This window comes from Haemorhous mexicanus, chromosome 13 (genome assembly GCF_027477595.1).
Source record: "Haemorhous mexicanus isolate bHaeMex1 chromosome 13, bHaeMex1.pri, whole genome shotgun sequence".
Classification (NCBI taxonomy): Eukaryota; Metazoa; Chordata; class Aves; order Passeriformes; family Fringillidae; genus Haemorhous; species Haemorhous mexicanus.
The window spans coordinates 19,542,445-19,561,646 of NC_082353.1; the positions used below are offsets into that span (position 1 = coordinate 19,542,445).

The window sequence follows — 19,202 nt, forward strand, 5'->3', positions numbered from 1 at the left end:
TTGTTATGGACACTCTGGCACACATGCTTGATTTAGGCTGAATAATTTGCACTTCAAAGCACAGCTGTGTGCGTAGTTTAATAAGATGGGAAAAAAGAGAAAAAAGAAAGAGCCTGGGCCAGCACTTTTGCACAGTGTCTTTGCTGTCTCAGTTTGACCAAACTGAGTCCTGCCACTGGAGGAAACAGCCTTTACACAGTTCAGTTTCCTTTTTGCACACCCCCACAGTTGTTTTTTTTTTCAGAAGTGGTTATTTCCCAGGATTTCTGTTCAGCTCCCTGCTGGTTCATTTACCTGAGGTGAAGGGAGCAAACAATCTGCTTTTCTCCCAAGGGAATGAAGATGTAGCCGTGTTTTTGTTGCGGAATGGAGCTTTCTTTTGTTCCTACATCCTGATGGACAGTCCTGAATCCAGCAAACACCTTCTGAGGAAGTATTTCATTGAGACAGCCCCACTACCAGGTAGTGCTCCAGCAAAAACAGTAAGTAACCATTTATCTGCCTGAGGAAATGTTTTTTGAAGGGGCATCATGTTAGTAGTTGATAATTGTCTTTGCATGCCGTGTGGCTGCTGATTCTTCTCCTCAATAAACCGTGCAAGTGGCTTTGGTGCTGAATTACAGGGTGTGAAACATCAAGGCTTTGAATGGCATCACTGTGCAGGTCACAGCAGCAGCTTCTATGGGGCAATTTAAACACCATCATGTGAGCCAGGGTATGCTGGGGGCAGGAAACACCAACTTTGGGCTCAAAGCCTTCCAGAGAAGAAGCTGGGATGCTTCTAGTACAGATTCCCTCTGTGCCCTAAGGCCATCACTCCCTTTAGGTTCCTGTTGTGCCCCTGGTTGCAGAGTGATGGCACCAGCTCTGTGGTGTCCCCAAGGGCTGGCATGGCACAGAGCTGAGCATGGGAACCCTTCTGTGTCAGACAGTGCAGGTAAAAATGGGCTTGGGTGGCTTTTTGTTAACAAGGAGCCATTAGCAAAGCAATAATATCTTCCCTGCTTCAGATTCTCAGCAGTAAAGAAGTGTCTCACGCTGGTATTGTTACTACTTTGTGGGGGAACACACCATATTTTGTATTATTTATACTGTTCTCCAGCAACTTATTACCAGGCATTTTGAATTTTTCCCCCTCAACATGTAGTTTAACTCACTGAATAGGAGCATCAGATCCTTGAGCTTTCAATGCTTACAGTTTTCATCAGGCCACAAAAAATTTGCAGTGAAAAGATGTCCCTCATCAATCCAGTTGAGTATCTGTCTGCTCAGCTTGTAGCATTGCAGGCTTTTGGTTCTGCTTTGATGTTAAGTAGAAATAAGGAGAGAGGTTTTAGTAGCTTTACAAACTTCTCCATTCTCTGTTTTTCTGCCAGAATCCTCTCACTGTTCCTGTTAATAGCCTGGGTGTTAGGCCACATACGTGAGCTTGACTCCTTTAGGTTCAGTCAGTAGATTTAGAGCCCTCTTTGTTCTACTCTTAATTTTGTTGACAGATAATCAAAAGGAATCTGAATTCTAGATATGGATATAGGTTGATAAAATGGCTTTAAGAAGAAAAACAGAAATCCAACTGGATAATTCAGCTTGAATAAGCTTGGAATAAATGTTTGAATCACAGGGAAGAGGTCTGTTTTCTATGTGAATTTGCTGGCAATATTTAACTTAGCTGCTATAAAAATGACTCAGCTTTGCTGTTGTCACACCCTGAGCAAAGAAGAGAGCAGTCTTCAGACATCAGCTAATTGCCAGAAGGGCCTGGTTGAAAAAGAAAGAAAAAGAAAAAAAGCAGAGAAAAAGCACAGAATCTTGACCTTGATTCTCCTAGTAGCTGTTTATTTTTAATATGTTTGCTTATTTAATGCTTTCTCTTTGAATTCATTTTGGCAGACTGGGGCAGATTCGGGAGGATCTGTCCTAGTTTGTCTGCAGAGCTCAGATCTTTGGGAAGTGACACTCCCACACCCTGATAACTTTTTAAAGCACTACTTTGTGGCAGCTGCAGACAAACTGCCTCTGTGCTTTCTTCTTGTCTCAGAGGGCTCATCCTGAGATGGATTTTGCACTGGGAGGAAGCAAAACTGGGCTGTGTGGAGACTGGGACGTGTGTGGCAGCCAGACTGGATGTCACAAAGTTCTCCCCTTGGACAGGGAGGGCAAACCAAGCGCTGGTCATTTCAGAGTGAGCCCAGAACTTCAGAAGGGTTTGTCCTTCTGTGCTATCTCTGAGTGGAACCACTCGAGCACAGCTGAGCTCCAATTGATTTCACAGCAGTGAATGCAGAGCTATGCACAAAATGTGCCTGAGAGCTGCTTTTGGCTGCCACAGCTTCCAGACAGCCTTTGCACCCAGCACAGCTGCCCTTTCTCAGGCAACAGGAGTTACATCTCATTTTTCTAATATCTGTTTCTCCTTTTTGTGTTCTTTCCTGGCATAAATTTATACCCACAGCAAACCACAGCTTTGCTAAAGAGGGGAAGTGGTCCATTTTTACAGGAACAGGTAACAAGTGCCAAAGAGAGCCTTTGCAATGAAGAGACCAGGCACAGATTCCAAACTTCAATAGATGTAGTCAGCAGGGAGATAAATGTAACTTTCCAGTGTGAGCAGTCTGAGATATATTTAATTTTTCCATTACAGGCCAGAGAAGAGCTTTGTCTGCTGTATTTTCCATAGGAAATATTTTACCAATAGTTTTATATTCAAGCATACAAATGTATGTGTGTGTGTGTGGGATCCTCCTCTCATTTCTTTATCCTGGTAATCTCACTTACATCACCAGCAGCACAGAGCCCTGCAGCAGTCCCACACAAGATTCAGAGCAGGGTTGTTGATGGAGGGAGCAGATCCCTGTCCTCAGATTATCCCATCTACAGCAGGAGTGAGGTTCTGGAGCACGTCACATCATTTAGGAGAAATGCACAACAGCCTCTCTTAATCACCTTACCAGACAGCCTCAGATTTAAGTAAATATTTTTCATATTTACAGTTGATCCTTTGCCCAAGAGCAGCGGGGTTTCTTGCTCCTGCACAATTTCCAGTCCTTTGCCTCAGTGCATCCCCTGACATTGCTGCAGTAGAAGATTTCAATTTGTCTTCAGGGCTTGTATTGAGAAATTCTTCCTTTGGCAGGAGAGGGGAGTCTGCAGAGGTTTTCCTTGGCCTTCTCAAGAGCAGTGAGCTGCCTGCAGTCAGCCCTGAGCTAACATCCTCTGAGCTCTGTCCCTGGTTTGGCCCAGAGTTCACCACCAGCCCCAAACTGAGGAGGGTTGGGCTGAGCCCTGAGCTCTGTGAGTTTGGCATCACGGACCTTTGGCATCAGAGAAGCAGTTTTTCTGGGAAAACAATGCAGATGGTGGAGTATGAGTTGGGAGTAAACCCCCTCTTTGTGGCAGTGCTGTCGGGATTTCTTTCACTTAATTACCTTTTTTACTGAGAGTCCTGAGCCAACCAAACCCCTAAGGTGACTCTACTGCTTCCAGGTGAGTGGTGCCAGCTGAATTTGGTCCCCTGTCTCTAAATCAGATAGAGGGGTTTGGCTGGTCCTCCAGTTTGCAGAGACACTGTCAGTCCTTGTCTCTCCATGGGAAGGAGGGCACTGATTGCTGGGATTCAGAAAGCTGCCTTGGATACAGGACACCAGCCCACAGCACTGGTAGCAGGTTCTGGATTTCACAATCTTGTCTGTGGTTTGAGAAGTCACTATCTGCATTCTACAGGTATCTCCTTATCACATTAAATCCCCTGAGGCCATGCCTCTGCATTTTTGAGGGAAATGATACACAGCATTCTAAATGCAAAGTAGAGATGGTTTATCAGTCTGCAGCACAGACACAAGGTCCTGCTTGCAGCCCCTAAAGGAAGGCTGTAAGGTTGTATTATTGCTGCACTGTTTGGTGTACTCAAGGACAAGTACTTTTTCCCTAAGCCAAGGGATTTGTGGTACGTGTTACAGGTGAGAGAAAAGTTCAGAAAACTGCATACTGAATTTAAAACCAGAGTTTCTAAGCAGGAAGCTGTTAAATATGCAGAATGGGAAATCTGGCAGTAAAGCAGGATATGTTTGGTGTGAGAGTGAAAGCTTTGCAGTGCAGCTCCCGTTGGGTGCTGTGCACTTTGCAGTAGCAGTGGAGACTTTGCTGAATTTGATTTCTTGTTGCTGCTGGCTTGCTGTGTTTTACAGGGGTGCCTTGTGGCTTGGCAGTGGATGTAGCTTTGAACAAACAGCTGGAGCTCCCTGCCTTGGTTTCCCCAGAGGCACAATGGGCCTAATATTTCCATTCATATTTGCAGGGCTGTCCTGAGACATCACAAGTGAAGGTTTGAAAGGCACAGTGTCTACACTAAGTACAACTACTGTCCATATCTAAAAAGTGCATCTGTTTGTACTTACCCTTTGTTCCATTCTCCAAAACATTTGAACTGTCTGATCTACATGACCAGTCCTGAGTCTCAAATAAGCATTTGAGATAGGCCTTTGTTTCCCTTTTCTTTCTCTCCTTTTCCCAAACACATTCCTTTTAATTCTAAATTTGGGGTTAAAAGTCCAAAGAGCTAAATACTGGGCACCGGAAAGCAAATTAAATTTGCTGTCGGGTTCTTGCTGCCTCCTGGTGGAGAATTAACAGTCACTCCACTGAGGCTGGTTCTGGGATGAGTTAAGTCAAAACCAACGAGTTTATGAAAACATTTTGGGAATATAATTTTTAAAATGTGCATTTCAGGACAAGGATTGGAATGCAATGAGGTGATCTTGAAAATGAAGCCTTGGGTTGTTTCCTTGCATTGATGAAAACTACGTGTTCACACTTTCTTCTGTCCATGCTGAATAATATGGACTTGTGAAGAGGTCCAGGTCCCCTGCCTGAGCTTGCTCTTGGTCTTTGGAGTGAAATCCTGGAGCAGATACAGGAGGGCTGCTGATATCCAGGCATGATTTCATCTCTGAGTCAGTTTAATTCCTAGAAGCAGATTGGAAAGTGAGCAAAATGTTTATGGCCTGTGCTCTGCTCTGCCAGATTCCCAGTGGTGTAGCACGGGCTGAGACCAACTGGGATTTCACTAATGTGGTTTTCTCTTCTCTGTCTGACACATGCAGGCTTTGTGTGTGAACTGGTCAAACCTCAAACTGCCCTGGGTGGATCTAGACTGGCTGATCGATATCTCCTGTCAGATAACTGAGCTTGATCTCTCTGCCAACTGCCTGGTGTCCCTCCCCTCCGTGATCCCATGGGGGCTGATCAACCTGAGGAAGCTCAGCCTGGCTGACAACCAGCTGACAGAGTTACCCAGTGTGCAGTCCTCTGATGAGATCATTTGTACAAGGTGTGTGCTCCCCACAAAGCTGAGCCTGCAGGGAGAGCAGGCTCAAACTGGGCTCAAGGGAGACTGTGTAAGGGGAGAGCACATTGCAGGAGCTTCTTGGTCTGCAAGGTTTAGCTTAGGATTTGCCCCTCTGCATTCTCAGTGTTTCCAAGTTTGTTGTCAGGACAGTTGTGGGAACTTCTATTCCTGTATTGTCTCATGTTGCCTCTGCTTTTCTCCAGCTCTGGTGAGCCCCACTCCTCTAAGCTGGCTCAGAGTGACATTTACTGGCTGATACCAATTATTTGACTTGCTGTCTATCCAAAGCACCTCTCCCTGCTCCCTGGAAGGGTTAATTTTCTAATTAGGGTTTTATGCTTTGCCTTGTGAGGCACACTTCAGCTGCTTTCATTCAGAACCAAAGCTGTCCTGGTAAAACAGATGTCTGTGGCTTTGCTAGTGTTTTACTGATGCCTGACTGAGATTGTTCTGTACTCCCAGGTTACTCGAGGTCGATGTATCCAGCAACAGGCTCTCCACTCTCCCTACTGGATTCCTACACCTTAAAAACCTTAAAAAACTCATTGCTTCCAAAAACTCTCTGGAGAAGTTGTTTGACGAGGAAAACAGTACGTACAGTCCGGTGTTGGGCTTGTATTTCAAGGCTGGGCTGTAGGGAAGAACCCCAAAATGTTAAAATAATGGCTTTAAATGACTTAAAAGCTCTCATGCTTATACCAAGGCCACAATGTTTCATGTTTTCCAGCAACTAATTGGATTGGTTTAAGGAAGCTGCAGGAGTTTGATGTCTCTGACAACAGGTTGGTGGAACTTCCAACGGTTTTTCTATACTGCTTCAAGTCCCTAAACATACTGAATGTTTCCAGAAATCAGCTGAAAGTGTTTCCAGACCCCTGGGCCTGCCCCCTGGTAAGTTGAACTGCTCTGACAAAGTCAGAGGCTGAAAATACTGTTGAAACAATGCAAAAAGAAAATCGACTGTGATGCTTAAAAAGCTGTCAGATGCTTAAAAGGCTCTTCTGTAGCAGTGCCCCTGCCAAATTTGGTTTATGGGTTTCAGATCCAGTCTTTCTGAGATTCCACCCTGTTCTCACCATGTTGATGGCAGTGGTGGAAAAGTTTTAGAAATGTGTCTTACATGGATGTATTCATTTTCTCTGTGGTTCCTCTGAGCAGAAGTATTGTTAGGATCATTTTACAAAACGCCCAACTTTCACCAGGGGTAACTTTGCCCAAAGCCATGGCAAACTAGGACATCTGTATCCACACCCATCACTGTGACTTTATTCTTCATTTTTACAGGGACATCAGGGTAACAGTATCCTTTGGGGAAGTGTTTGTTTGTGGTTGAAAAGCAAATGGGGGTGGGTGGTTTTCAAAATTATTTTTGGAATACTTTTTGCCCACCAAGAAATTTGACCAGCAGTTGAGTGCATGTCCTTAGCAAACCCTATGTGCCTGAATGCCCAATAATTTATCTAGATCAAGGTATCTAAAGAGACCACCTAGAATTAATTTATTAAAGCTTTTGACATGTGACAGCTGATCTACCACATTATTTAAAGAGGTGATTACTACCCTGTAAGTGTGGGGCTTTTTATGTTTTCCAGAAATGTTGTAAAGCATCTAGAAATGCACTGGAATTCCTACCTGATGCATTGACTGTGTTCTGGAAAAACCACCTGAGAGAAGTGGATTTTTCTGAGAATTCACTGAAGGAAGTTCCAGCAGGACTCTTCCAGCTTGAGGTAAGTGTCATTTCTTCCTCACATTATTTTTCCTAATACTGACTCAGACCTCAGACTGGCTGCCTGGGTAAGGTAGGAGCCCTCGTGCTGGTTTGAACTGGTGCAGTTGCAGAGAGCCCCTGAGCAGGCTGTCACCCCCTGAATCACCACATTCAGGCCCTCATCCAGTGAAATGTATCCAGTTTCTGACACAGGTCTTCTGAGAACTCTCTGGATGTCTGTGGTTTGCAGAATTTGGGAGCACAGTTTGGAAGACAAGCCCTGCATTGTAGCTCCAAGCTCCAGCCATTGAATTATTGATGTACTCAAGTACACTCACAAATAGTTGTGCTTTTTCTTAAAAAAAGTGTTGTGTAATTAGGAGTTAGTCTTTCTGTGCTGAAAATAGCATGTTTGAATGCCCTGAACAGTGCTGCCTGGGACCTCTGTAATCTTAAAGGTTGTAGATTAAATAATTCTTTCCTGTGGACACCACAGATCCATGGGTTTATGTCAAATTCTTCAGAATTTCTGCTTTCACGTGGTGTTGTCGTGAAACCAAGCAGAACTTGGGGTTTCCTCCAAGCTTCCCTGCAAGATTGTGAAACTCTGGGTTGTGGAGAGAGAAACAGGTGAATCTGGGCAGAAGTTCCATGCTTTTCCCTGCTGGCCCCTGTGGGAAGGATGCAGAAGTGATGGTTCATTTCCATGTCCAGTCCTGATCTCAGGATCTGCTGCAAAGGTGCCTTTTACTCCTGCTGGAACAAGAGGGTTGAATTCCCTCAGTTCTTTCCAGTCATCCCAGCACATTTGGCTTTGCTCTCTAGTGGCTGTTTGTTTCCAGCTGGCATTTCTCCTGAAACAGAACAAATCCTATGGACTATTGTCTCCAAAAGTTGGTTTTTCTGAATGCATTGAGAGCCATCCCAGGCGGTGGGAGCCACCATGGCAGATATTAAACACTAGATGGTGCTTCCAGGGCACAATTTGTAGGTCATGCTGCTCAGAGGATGCAAGGGGAGAGACCTCAGCACAATCTTTGCTGATGTTTTCAAAGTTAGTGAGCCTTGGCTCCCCTAAATAGTGTCAGTTCTTGTCTGTATATCTTCAGCATTTTATTCATAAAAGAAATAAATATAAAATATTTTCAGTGCCCTGAGGGCCAGAGTGTGGTGAGCAATAGAAGGGGAAACCCCACACCTGGAGGAGCCCTGGCTTGGGTTACTCCTTGATTGTAGAGTTGGTGTGGGTGAACAGGTCTGTGCTCATGCTCCAGCCCTCTCCAGAAGCAGATGTGGGAAGGGGGAAAAATGGGAAATGAAGTGTTCCTACAGATAATGTATTATTTTTATGTAGGAACAGCAGTGAACTGTTTTCTCCCTAGGAAAAGCAGACAGCAGAGGAGGCCTGTGACTTGAAAGCACATGTCATGGGACAGCCATTTGTCACTGTAGCTGCAGTGCAGTGTAGTTTATCACTGGCCTTTGCATGGTTTGCAGAGGAATCTCAAGACTGGGACCAGCTCAGTCCTTAATACCATGTGTACTCCAGAAGTGTGGTGTTGAGAGAAACAGAAACCTCCTCAGCTTTCCTGGCTGTTGCCTTCTAAAGGAACCAACCAAGCCATCTCCTAGTTCTCCAGACTACCTGGCTTCTCCATACTTTGCTTCTCCTGGAGACACCTGGCCCCCTCTGGGTGGAACAATTCAGGTTAGACTCTGGTCAGCTTTCCCACATCATGACCTGACTGAGGCACCTTAATCTGGTGCTTCAGTCCCTTCACTCAGGTGTCATCTCACACCCTTTTGCATGCTGTGGCAGCAGCTGTGAAGGAAGTTTGTCTGCCACTGCCATGGTGTCCCTTCTGGAGGCCCCCATTCTCACACTGAAAGGCAGTAAAAATGGAGAAATTAGAGACAAGAGGCAATTTAAAAGGACTAGAGATCTCCAGAGTTTCAGTCATGAAGAACCACAGCCAGCTGACAGTCACTGATTTCCCCCATGCACAGAACCACTGGAGAGAAGCTGCCCAGGCTCTCAGCTCCCTGGAGAGTGGCCTTGCTCAGTGTCTGGGGGCACACAGACACCGTGACTGAAAAAGAAACACCCCAGTTAGAGCCCCCAGAGCACAGTTTGTGCTAATTCTAGGACATGCAGCCTCCCTCTGCTCCCTCCCCCTGCCCAGGGGTGTTTTGGGGAGAAGTCTGAGGCATTGTCCTTGCACAGCCCCATGCTGACACTTGGAGAGAGCCCCACGCCAGGAGCCAAGGGCAGGCTGGGCCCTCCTCCCAGGGGAGCACGAATGGTGGTAAAAGCATTGGCTGTCAGTTCTCAGTTTTCCAGTTCTCCCCTTCCTTGGGTGGCTCACTCTGTCTGCAGTTCTGTATTCCCTTCACCTCCCCAAAATCCCAGCACAGCCCAGCTCTGCCCCTCTCCATCACTAGAGGGAGTGTTTTGCCCGGTAATTCCCATTCCAGCCACTGCTGCTTGTCCATCACTTATGTCACATGGACACCTCATATTTTTCCAATCTAAAAAAGGGGAGGAAGGCCAACAAACTGCTTTGTGAGACCCTGGTAATCCTGCTCGATGAAAAGGGGCATAAACCTTCTGTATGAACGTGGAGCACATAAAACATTTAACACACTTGACACTGAAGTCTCTGCTGGTAAAACATGATTTCCATGGGGTATGATTCATTAATATTGCTGTACTTCTGGCAGGAGATAATTCAGCTGACATTCTGCTCTATCTCATTTTTTCATGGTGGGGGGACTTGCTGGATAAACCTGGTTGGAAACTCTACAGACAGCACTGTTTTTCAGTGGAAAATTGGATTTTCAGCCAAATGAAAATGATCATTTGAGCCTCAACATTATTAAGGGCAGATGGAAAAGCATAAACTTTACAAAGCTGAATGGGAACTGCATTTTTTTTCTTTTATATTTCAGTTAAATTCAAAGGAGATCTTGTGTTTAACTTGGTATTTCCAGCTGAGTCCTATCTGTGTGGTGTTAACTGTATGGTCTCAATCAGTTTCACTTGTTTTTAAAATTTCTGTCTCTGCTGGGAGGGGAGAAAAAAAAGGAGATGTGTAACTTGTCTAAATCTCAGAAAGTGAATACAAGTCCCGTCCATTTTAATACAGATGTCATAAAAAGCAATCAAAACCTTTCCTTGTGTGAAGTGGTTCATGTTTTGCACCTTGATTTTGTGCATGCACTGCAGGGGTAAGCCCACTCTGTGCAGACACACACATTTATTACATATAATTGTAGTCCTTACGTGGCATCCTGTGTTGGTAAATCAGACTGTTCTTTCCCACTTGGAAAGGTTTCCTCACTAAAAAAGTAAGATGTCCTCTTGCATGGGCTGTTTCCAAGTGCATCTGTCAGCAAGTGGAGCAATAATCTCCCTGGAGTGAGTGGTGCTGCTCCGTGCAGAACTTGCTGGGGACAGGGAGGAAATGTTTGCATGCTGGGCAGCACGGACAGGATGTTCTGATGAATAAGATGTACTTTCTTCGTGTTTCTGTTATTTAATAGCCACGCTTAAAAAGCTTTTTCTGTGTGTTTGGTGCTCCCTAACTCCAGGCTATTCCTCTCCTAGGCTTTGGTGTCCTTGAAGCTGCTGGGAAATCAGTTAGTTACGTTGCCTTCGCAGGATAAGTGGAATTGCAAACAACTTAAGTCCCTGGATCTTTCAAAAAACCAGCTTGGGAAGTAAGTGTTGCTTTCAAGTTTTGGCTAAGAAAACAAAAGCTGAAGAAATAATAGCAAACCCAATGCCTCGTGTAACACAAAGGGTGTCAGGAGAGAATTAATCACCTGCATAGAAGGCATTGATACCCACATACCATGTCCCCAAGTACATTGTGTGTCTGTGACAGTGATGAATTATCCTTTGCTGAATTCTTTGGGCATTTAGCACACTGTATCATTTATTAAGTGGATAGATTGTTGATAATGGCAGTTTAATTTCTGAGCATGTAGGAATTTCTTCAGCCCACTGTGTAGTTCATCACTACAAATACAGGTTTGTGGGGAGCATATCTTAACCATAAACCATCTGGCTGGACTGCAGTTATTAGTTAGTGTGGGAGTATTGTTATGGAAAAAATGAAAAGTCTTTGTTTTTTAAATGGAAGTATAACCAGCTGCAAGTTCACAGAGATTTCCAGCCTAAGATTCTGTGATTCTAAGGCTGATGTTAATAAGATCGTCCAATAAATGAGTGACGTTCTTCTGTTTAGAAATTCCAATAGAGATGTTTAACAAAGAGAGTTTAAGGTCCTTTATCATCTCCAAAATTGCACTGAATTGTGTCATGCTGATATCTTCTCATTTGGGTGCCTGTCCAACACAGTTTTGGAGTCCTTAGGAGTTTCTGTGTCAGTTGCAAAAGACAAATTACTGCTTTTTGAATGTCCCAGTGCATTTCCAGAGTCATGCTGGAGGGTCATCTTCTCCGAGTCTCCCTGGGGAGGGCGGGCAGTGGCAGCAGGTCAGTTCTCCAGCACTTCTGGTGAAACATCTCCAATCTGCTGTTTGACAACCACTTAACCCTGACACCCATAAAGCCAGGGGTCAAGTGCTCCTGCCCTGGGAGCTGGGAGAGCTGCCTTGAGGAGCTCTGTTGATTTGCCAGGAGAAAACCACTGGGCTGGACAAGTGTTGGTGAAGTCTGATTGCACAGCGGGTTTCACTCCCATCTCTCCAGAGCAGGTGGGATCCTGTAGAGCTGTGAGCATGGTCAGGCTCAGCACCTTTCCAAGATCTTTTCCCCACGAGTCCTCCCTGTTTTGTTTGGCCCACAGGAGCGATGAGGGGTTTAAAACGAAGAGGATCCCCTTTTTCACCACCAAGAACAGGGTGCGTGGTGGCCCCGAGGCAGGTAAGGCACACAGCGAGTGCTGGCAATGCCAGGTGAGCTGGGAAGCAGCAGGAATCTGCAGTTTGGCTGGAGGGAAAGCAGAGTAAATTCCTCTGCAACTTAAAGTGCAACTGCATTTCATTAAGAGGAAATATGTTCAGATAAAGTGTTTCTAAAGAAAAGATGCAGCTGGTTGGTACCACCAATATAGAAAAATGGTGTGAAACCTGTTTATTTTGCTCTTTCGTGAAGGTTATGCCTTTTAGTCAGAGTGCTCAGTGGCATGTTGAAAGGAAATTAACCCACAATTATCCCTGTGACTCAGTACTGTTGCTGACTTTATAAATGGCACATTCTCCCCTGCCTGTGATTTGCACCCTCAGTTTGGGGCAGAGCTGATGAAAAGCACGTGAAATCCCAGAGAGAACCAAGGGGTATCAGAAGATATTGCACTGCTTCCTGCTCTCTGTGGGATTCATCTGCATTTCTTTTGTTTGTTGTTTTATTTTAAAGCACCTGGGGAGTTTTCTCGTTCTGGCTGCCCACAGAATGCCTGGCTCTAAACATTCCTTGCCAGTCACAGGTGGGACAGAGCCAGCGTCGTCCTGACACACATTGCAGCAGCTCTGGACTGCTCGTGGGAGGAGGAGGCCCTCCTGCAGCAAATCCTTCCCTCAGTTCCCCTGAAAACTGTGACTGAGGTGAAATTGCTAAATGAACCATGTGCAGCCATAGCTGTAGGTTAGGGCTGGAGATCCTCACCTCCAGCTGGCTCCGCTGGGAGGCAGAGGCTCTACCTGGACCTCTGGGCCAGACTGATCCTGCCTCGTTTTCCTGTCCGTGGCAGTGGAGGCTGCTGTGCTGGGTGAGGTGTGTGTTCCTCCCTGGGGGAGAAGAGCTTGGTCTGTGCTGTTTCACAGGCAGGAAGTGGAAATGGAATGGCTGTGACATTGTTGGACTATGGAGCAGCTGGTAAAGGAGTGTGAGCCTTGTGGATCTGTGGAGGCTGACATATCCTCAGAGCTTTGCTGTGAAGTGCTGCAGCAGCATTTCCCAAAGGGGAGAGAAGGGCAGGAGCAGCAGGCAAAGGCAGCTACAACCAGCTCTAAAAGGGAATTGCTGCCCTAATGGAAATCTCTACATGCTGCAAACCCAGCATCACTCCCTGCAGAAAGCAGGAGAGGATGGGCTCTGCAGCAGTGACATTTGAACAGCTACTTTACACCCTGCTGCAACCTGGAGCTGCCTCAGGTGGCCTCAGGTAGCAGGGGGCACAGAGCAGCCCACCTGGCTGGTGCCACGGGTGAGCAGCCGCAGAGACAGAGCAAAGCCAGCTCATCCTTTTCTCTCTGTTCCTCTGCCAAGTGTAGCTTGGTGAGATGAGAGGATGTGGCCAAGAATTTAAACAGCAAGAGAAAACAGAAGCTGGAGTACATCAGCTGCTCACAGAAGTCTCCTGGTGAGGTGGGGGTGGACAGGTTTTCATATGATTTACCAACAAAGCTGTTTACTTAAGTCTAGGTTATTTAAAGAGAATAATTTATGGTGCTCACTATACTTGATTGATAAGTCTCAGAATAACTTCTTGCACATACATGTGAGGTGTTGGTAGCGTTTATTCATCCAAAAATACATTTTCAAGATGGGATTTGTTTTAATTTTTATACAGTTCTTTAAAAGAAAATTTGAGCTGAAGCCAGAGAAATCATAAATAACTCATGAATAAATAATTACAATTCATAAACACCTCGAGCTTGCTTCCAATATAGTACACTCCTTTCCACCTGGGACTCTTTGGTGAATTCAGAGTATTGCTGCTATTTTAGGAGTTTGCCCCTACATGTTCAAGAGGAACTAAATCTGTCTGTGCCCAGGTACCTACTGAGGAGCAACAATGCAAGGTTCAGCGATGAGCCAGAAAGGAAGTGAATTGCATCCCTGAATAAGCCTGCTGTTCTCCTAAAATAATCCCAAAGACGATTTTTCAGTTTGAAAACTCAAAAGGTAGACTGTGACACTGCCCACACCAGACAGTCCTGTCACGTATATGAAACACCCCTGCAGACTCCATCTTTCTCCTTTTCTGATCACAGCTCAGGCTGGAAGTGCTGTTAATATTAGAACTGGGGAGTTTTCTCCTGAGAAAACCTCTTCCAGTTTTTTTTCCTCTTTTTGACTAAGTCTAATTACAGTTCCTCACATCTTTTCTGTAAATGAAGATCTTGGGGGAAGTGGAACTGTCCCATCCCTCAGGAAGGGAGAGTCTTGCCTCTCAGGGAGTTGCTTTGATTGACCATGGAGGCAGCAGATGGTGCTGGTTGTACTTTCCTAATCAGACTCCAAACCTGCCTGGTTTTCCTTCATTTCAGGATGCTCTTTGGTAGATAAATGTCAAACCTCAATACAGCAACACAACCATGGCAGCTTTTTGTGCCACTATGCCAGGTGCCATTTCTGGAGTGAAATGGTGCTCTTTGGGAGTTGAAGAGCTTCCCTTTGTTAGAACCTCTCCAGCAACAGCAACTCAGCCATGCAGTTGATGCTCCTACTGCTTGGGTTGCTCCCAAAATACACAAGGTGCTCCTCAGGCATGGAGGAAGTTCCCTGAGTCCTCCTCTCAAACACTAGCATGTTTTGGAGACAGCATAGGTCAGTCTCTCAGCTCCAGTCTGGGTTTTCTTCTCTGTTGTTACTGACTTTGATCCACCATAAATTGCTGTGGGATGCAGTGTGGGGGCCTGAACATAAATTCTGACTGGCTTTTCTCAGGTAATATGGAAAAAACACATTGAGAACCAGCTGTGCCCTGGGTGTGCCCTTTCAGTGCCGTGTTAAGAATCAGTTGTGCCTGTGGGATGCCCTCTCAGTGCCAGCTGTTAGGCTGCAGTAGGGGCAGTTCACAAGAAATTATCGTGTATTCAACAGCAGGAGACAAGGTGCCACTCGTCCCCTGATCTTTTTTGGCGACTTGGAGTTCTTCCCTCGGCACCCCATAAGTCCTGGACACTGTCACCTTCCAGCACTGTGACTTTAGGACATTGAGGTGTGAACACTGATGTTTGATTGTCACTGAAGGCCATTTGCTTTTCTGCTCTTGCTTGGTGGTGGCCCCTGCCAATGGACATGACCTCATGTCCTGCCCGCAAAGTTCTGGTGAAGCTCTTGGTTCAGAGCCTTGATGCCTGTTTTGTTGTTTCTTTTTTTAAAGGTGCATTTTGTGTCCTGTCTCGTTCCAGGTCCTTTTTTGGAGTTTCCAGCATTTCTGAGTGATTCTCTGGAGGTTCTTTATCTGAACGACAATCAGCTGGACTCTGTCCCGCCGTCCGTTTGCCTCCTGAAAGGTTTAACAGAGCTTTATTTAGGAAAGTAAGTCCATGTCATGGAAAAGCTTTGCAGTGTTATATCCATGTTGTTTTAGTGACCAGTCTTCTGTGGAGCCCCACCCCAGATGTCCAGTGCTTTTGAAGTCAGAAAGCTGGGAATAGTCAGCCCCTTGTTAGAGCTGTGCCCATGGTTTGCTTTAGATAAGGAGGAGGCTGGTCGTTTGAGTTAGGGAAGATGATCTAATGCTTTGAACACAGGCCTGGGAATCTAATGTGCCTCTAGTTCATTCTGGCTTTTTGCTGTCAGTTTCTGTAGTGCTACATTCAATAACTCATCATCTTTGCCTTTATTTCCTCAACTATCCAGCAAAGATGATTACATTTGTCTGCCTCAGAGGATAAATCGAGGTTATACATCACTTTTAGGATGGAAATTGCTATTAAAGTGCTGAGTAGTCTTATTAAAATGTTAATGGAAGATTTCTGCAAGGGTAGAATAGCGTAATCTGAGAGTCCATGAGAGCAGCTACTTACACACAAAGCCTGGTTGTTGGTAGATTTATTTGTTTTTGTACAGTAACCCTGGTATCCGAGAGCTTCCTCCAGAACTTGGACAGCTGGCTAATCTCTGGCAGCTGGATATCGAGGAACTAAATATCAGTAACGTTCCTGCAGAGATCAGAAAAGAGGGTAAGGCTGATGCTGTGTATTCTTTATTAAATTGACTGAACATGCAATAAAATCTCTTCCTTTTAATGGTCAAGAGCAGGAACAGACAGTGAATGCTGAGCCCTGTGGGGTTAACTGGAATTGCACAGGGAAACTTCCTACTTGTATTTACAAATTTGATAATCAGTGCTAAGCTCTGGCTGTATGCAGTATTTCATTTGCAATATGCATAAATTCTGTGGCTTGCTTCCTGAATGTGGATATTTTAGGATATTTAGATGGTCTCTCTAAAGACTCAAGTGTTTAGGATCAGCAGTCACAGTTCCATTGAAGTGACTTTATTGTGAGCTGCTAGGTTTTTGGATCTATTACAATGCTGTCTTTTTTTTTTTTTTTTTTTTTTGTATTTTAATCAGAAAATCCTGTGAGAACAAAGTTATTAGGAATTATTCCCACTCCAGCAGTATACTGTTGAAACCTCAATCTCACTTTAACTGGAAGCATAAAAGCAGAGGGAAAAACTGAGTATTTTCCAATACTGAATTAGTATTTTATGTTTCCTTTCAGCTTCTGAAGCACAGGAGCCCCAGCATTTGTTTCTCCTTACAGTGCTCCATTGTGGAGCCTCCGAGCAGTGACCTTTTCCTGGGGTCTCTGTCTCAGGTTTGTCCGCTGGAGGTTTCTTTGTTTATTCTCAGCCCACAGCCAGCCTGCAGGGGAAGCAGGAGTTCCCAGGCCCCATGTGTGTGTGCAGAGTGGGGTTTGTGCTGTCCCTGGGTGCTGCTGGCTGCAGTGCCCACCCCGTTGTGTCCCGCTCACAGGCCCCAAGACGGTGCTGGCGTATTTACGAGCGCAGCTGCGGCGGGCAGAGAAGTGCAAGCTGATGAAGATGATCGTCATCGGGCCCCCCCGGCAGGGCAAGTCCACGCTGGTGGAGATCCTGCAGACAGGGAAGGTGCCCCAGATGATGCACAGCGAGGCCACCATCCGCACAACCAAGTGGGAGCTGCCCAAGCCCGTGGGGCACAAGGCGAAGGTGAAAAGCGGCCGGAGGTCTGCAGGCCTGGTGGGATGTGGGAGCCCTGCAGGGTCCCGTGGGCTGAAATTTGGATTTGTCCTTTTGCAAAGAGCAGTTTCCATTGCCTCACAAGTGGGATGTGGCTTTAGACCCGTTGCAATTCTGTTTCATTTCCAGAACTAGAGGGCAGTTCTGTTTTCCTGACTGTGTTCTAAAGAGAGCTGTGTGTTGGCTAGGCTAAAATTCTGCCTCTCCCACCTCGAGTGGACACTGATTTTGAGAGAGTGCTTTAAATCAGCTTCTCTGCAGCAGATTGGGCTTTCATTTGGGACATCAGTACCTAAAGCTGGACTTCATTGATACCTGGGGGGGGATGTGGGTGGAAGACATGATCCAGGGATGTCTAAGGTGTATCTTAAGCACCCAAATCTCAGGTGGCTCATCCATGGAGTGTGTCATACTGAAGTCATTTGGAGAGTGTCGATTTAATCAAAGCATTTGTAGTTGGCCCTGTCCACTGCCTGCAGAGTAGCCCAGGAATTAGAGGATGCAGAATTTGTCCGGAGGTCTTATGAGAGCTGAGGGGGTGCAAACACATCACTCCCCATTCCCACATGAGAGCCATGACCACCAGACTGTTTTGGAAAGGGGAAAGGAGCCTGCTGAGTTCAGCTGTTCCACAGCAAAGAGTGCCAGCCAGAGACAGAAAGAAAAGAGCAACACAGGCTGACTCCTTGAAGGGTAGACTTTGGTGGGAGAAGGATTTGTGCATTTTGTGTTGAGGAGCAATTGAATAAAATAAAAGTGTAGACAGCACCAGGGACCTGGAGTGGAATCAAGACAATGAACGGGCTTTTATCTCTATCTCTGAGTCTGTCTGTCCACACACACACTCACAGCTGAAGGTCTTTTGGATGAACAAAGCAGTCCTTGTGCTGGTTAGGGCTTGGTTTCAACAACTGGAAGTTCTTCCAGCTGTTTTCTGGAGACTTCACATGGATTGCACAGAATCAGAGCCCTGCTGAGATGCTGAGCTCCTGGCTGAACTCTGATAGGGTAACTTCCACATGGGATCAGTCAGTACTTGGCCCCAGCCCCCTAAACAGAGCCCACTGGGGGTTATGTGCTGCTCTGAGGATGGGGGCTTCCTCTGAGGAGGAAGGTTTGGTTTTGTGTTCAGTCTCAGGGTTTTTGACTCTCCAGGGCCAAGTGATTTAGGGACAGATCTTCTCAGATATGCAGGTACTTCCTGCTGCAACTGGGAGCCTGAATGCCATTGAAGCAGAGAGCCAGGCTCCCTCTTAGTGCTGTCATGGGGCTGCACAGAGGAATACTGCAGGGATACTGGGAAGAGAGCCAGAACTGGAGAGGCCTCCATTTAAGCATTCCCCCAGAAATCAGTGAGTCTGATTCACAGCAACTGTGATTCTGGCCCATCTCTAGCGTGGCACAGACGTCAGAAGCCTGGGAGCAACATGTAGGAGGTGTTTGTGGAAGGCCTGAGAAGCTTCCCATCTCCTGAGCATCTCCCTTCTGCTTGGCTCAGCTTGGTCTGAGCTCAGTGGAAGTGATTTCAGCAGGGGTTTCCTGTTCCCCACAGCAGTGGCAGATAAGCAGCTTCAATGGTCTTGTGGCAGGGGCAAGGATGAAACAGTTTCTATTACAGATGCAGTGAAATGCAGGGCTCAGAATGAGACCCTTGTTTGGACTGGAGGATCCACAGCATTAACTGGAGTTTTACCAGCATCAAGGGCACCTCTATCGTTTTAGCAGCAAGTAATTAGTCTTGATTTCCTGTGGGGAAGTGGTAGCCATGCTTAACAATTGCTTGTTGATTTATCTTTCCTGGAGGCACAATTAGGACATTGAACCCCTTCTTGTGTCATACATTATGCAGGCGTAGGTTTATACTTCAGCTATTATCTCCCAGTGATTTACTGCCACGGTTTGATTTGAACACTTCTCTTTGTCTAAGTAGGTTGATTCAGTGGAGTTCAATGTCTGGGATATCGGAGGCCCAGCGAGCATGTCTACAGTCAATCAGTGTTTCTTCACAGACAAAGCATTGTACATAGTGGTCTGGAACTTGGCACTGGGGGAAGAAGCTGTGGCAAACTTACAGTTCTGGTTGCTGAACATTGAGGTAAGAAGTCACTGGTGGGCTCTGGGATATCTATTTATCAAGCAGCAGCTCAGCACGCAGATATGTGATATTGCAGATTCTTTTTGCTCTGCTTTGAAAAGCTCCCCAAGCTATGAATTTTGCA

At 45.9% G+C, this 19,202-nt stretch overlaps 1 protein-coding gene across 2 annotated transcripts in view; it reads left to right on the forward strand.

Moving 5' to 3' along the window:
• Positions 1–19,202, forward strand: part of LRRK1 (leucine rich repeat kinase 1) — a 74,824-nt gene that overhangs the window by 24,733 nt on the left and 30,889 nt on the right. For both annotated transcript variants that reach the window (XM_059858645.1, XM_059858646.1), the window contains exons 6-16: positions 334–482; positions 5,100–5,326; positions 5,807–5,934; positions 6,072–6,235; positions 6,937–7,074; positions 10,663–10,775; positions 11,870–11,946; positions 15,162–15,291; positions 15,826–15,938; positions 16,739–16,953; positions 18,914–19,078. In XM_059858645.1, coding sequence (XP_059714628.1) covers positions 334–482; positions 5,100–5,326; positions 5,807–5,934; positions 6,072–6,235; positions 6,937–7,074; positions 10,663–10,775; positions 11,870–11,946; positions 15,162–15,291; positions 15,826–15,938; positions 16,739–16,953; positions 18,914–19,078 — 1,619 coding nt within the window. The remainder of the gene's footprint in view (positions 1–333; positions 483–5,099; positions 5,327–5,806; positions 5,935–6,071; positions 6,236–6,936; positions 7,075–10,662; positions 10,776–11,869; positions 11,947–15,161; positions 15,292–15,825; positions 15,939–16,738; positions 16,954–18,913; positions 19,079–19,202) is intronic.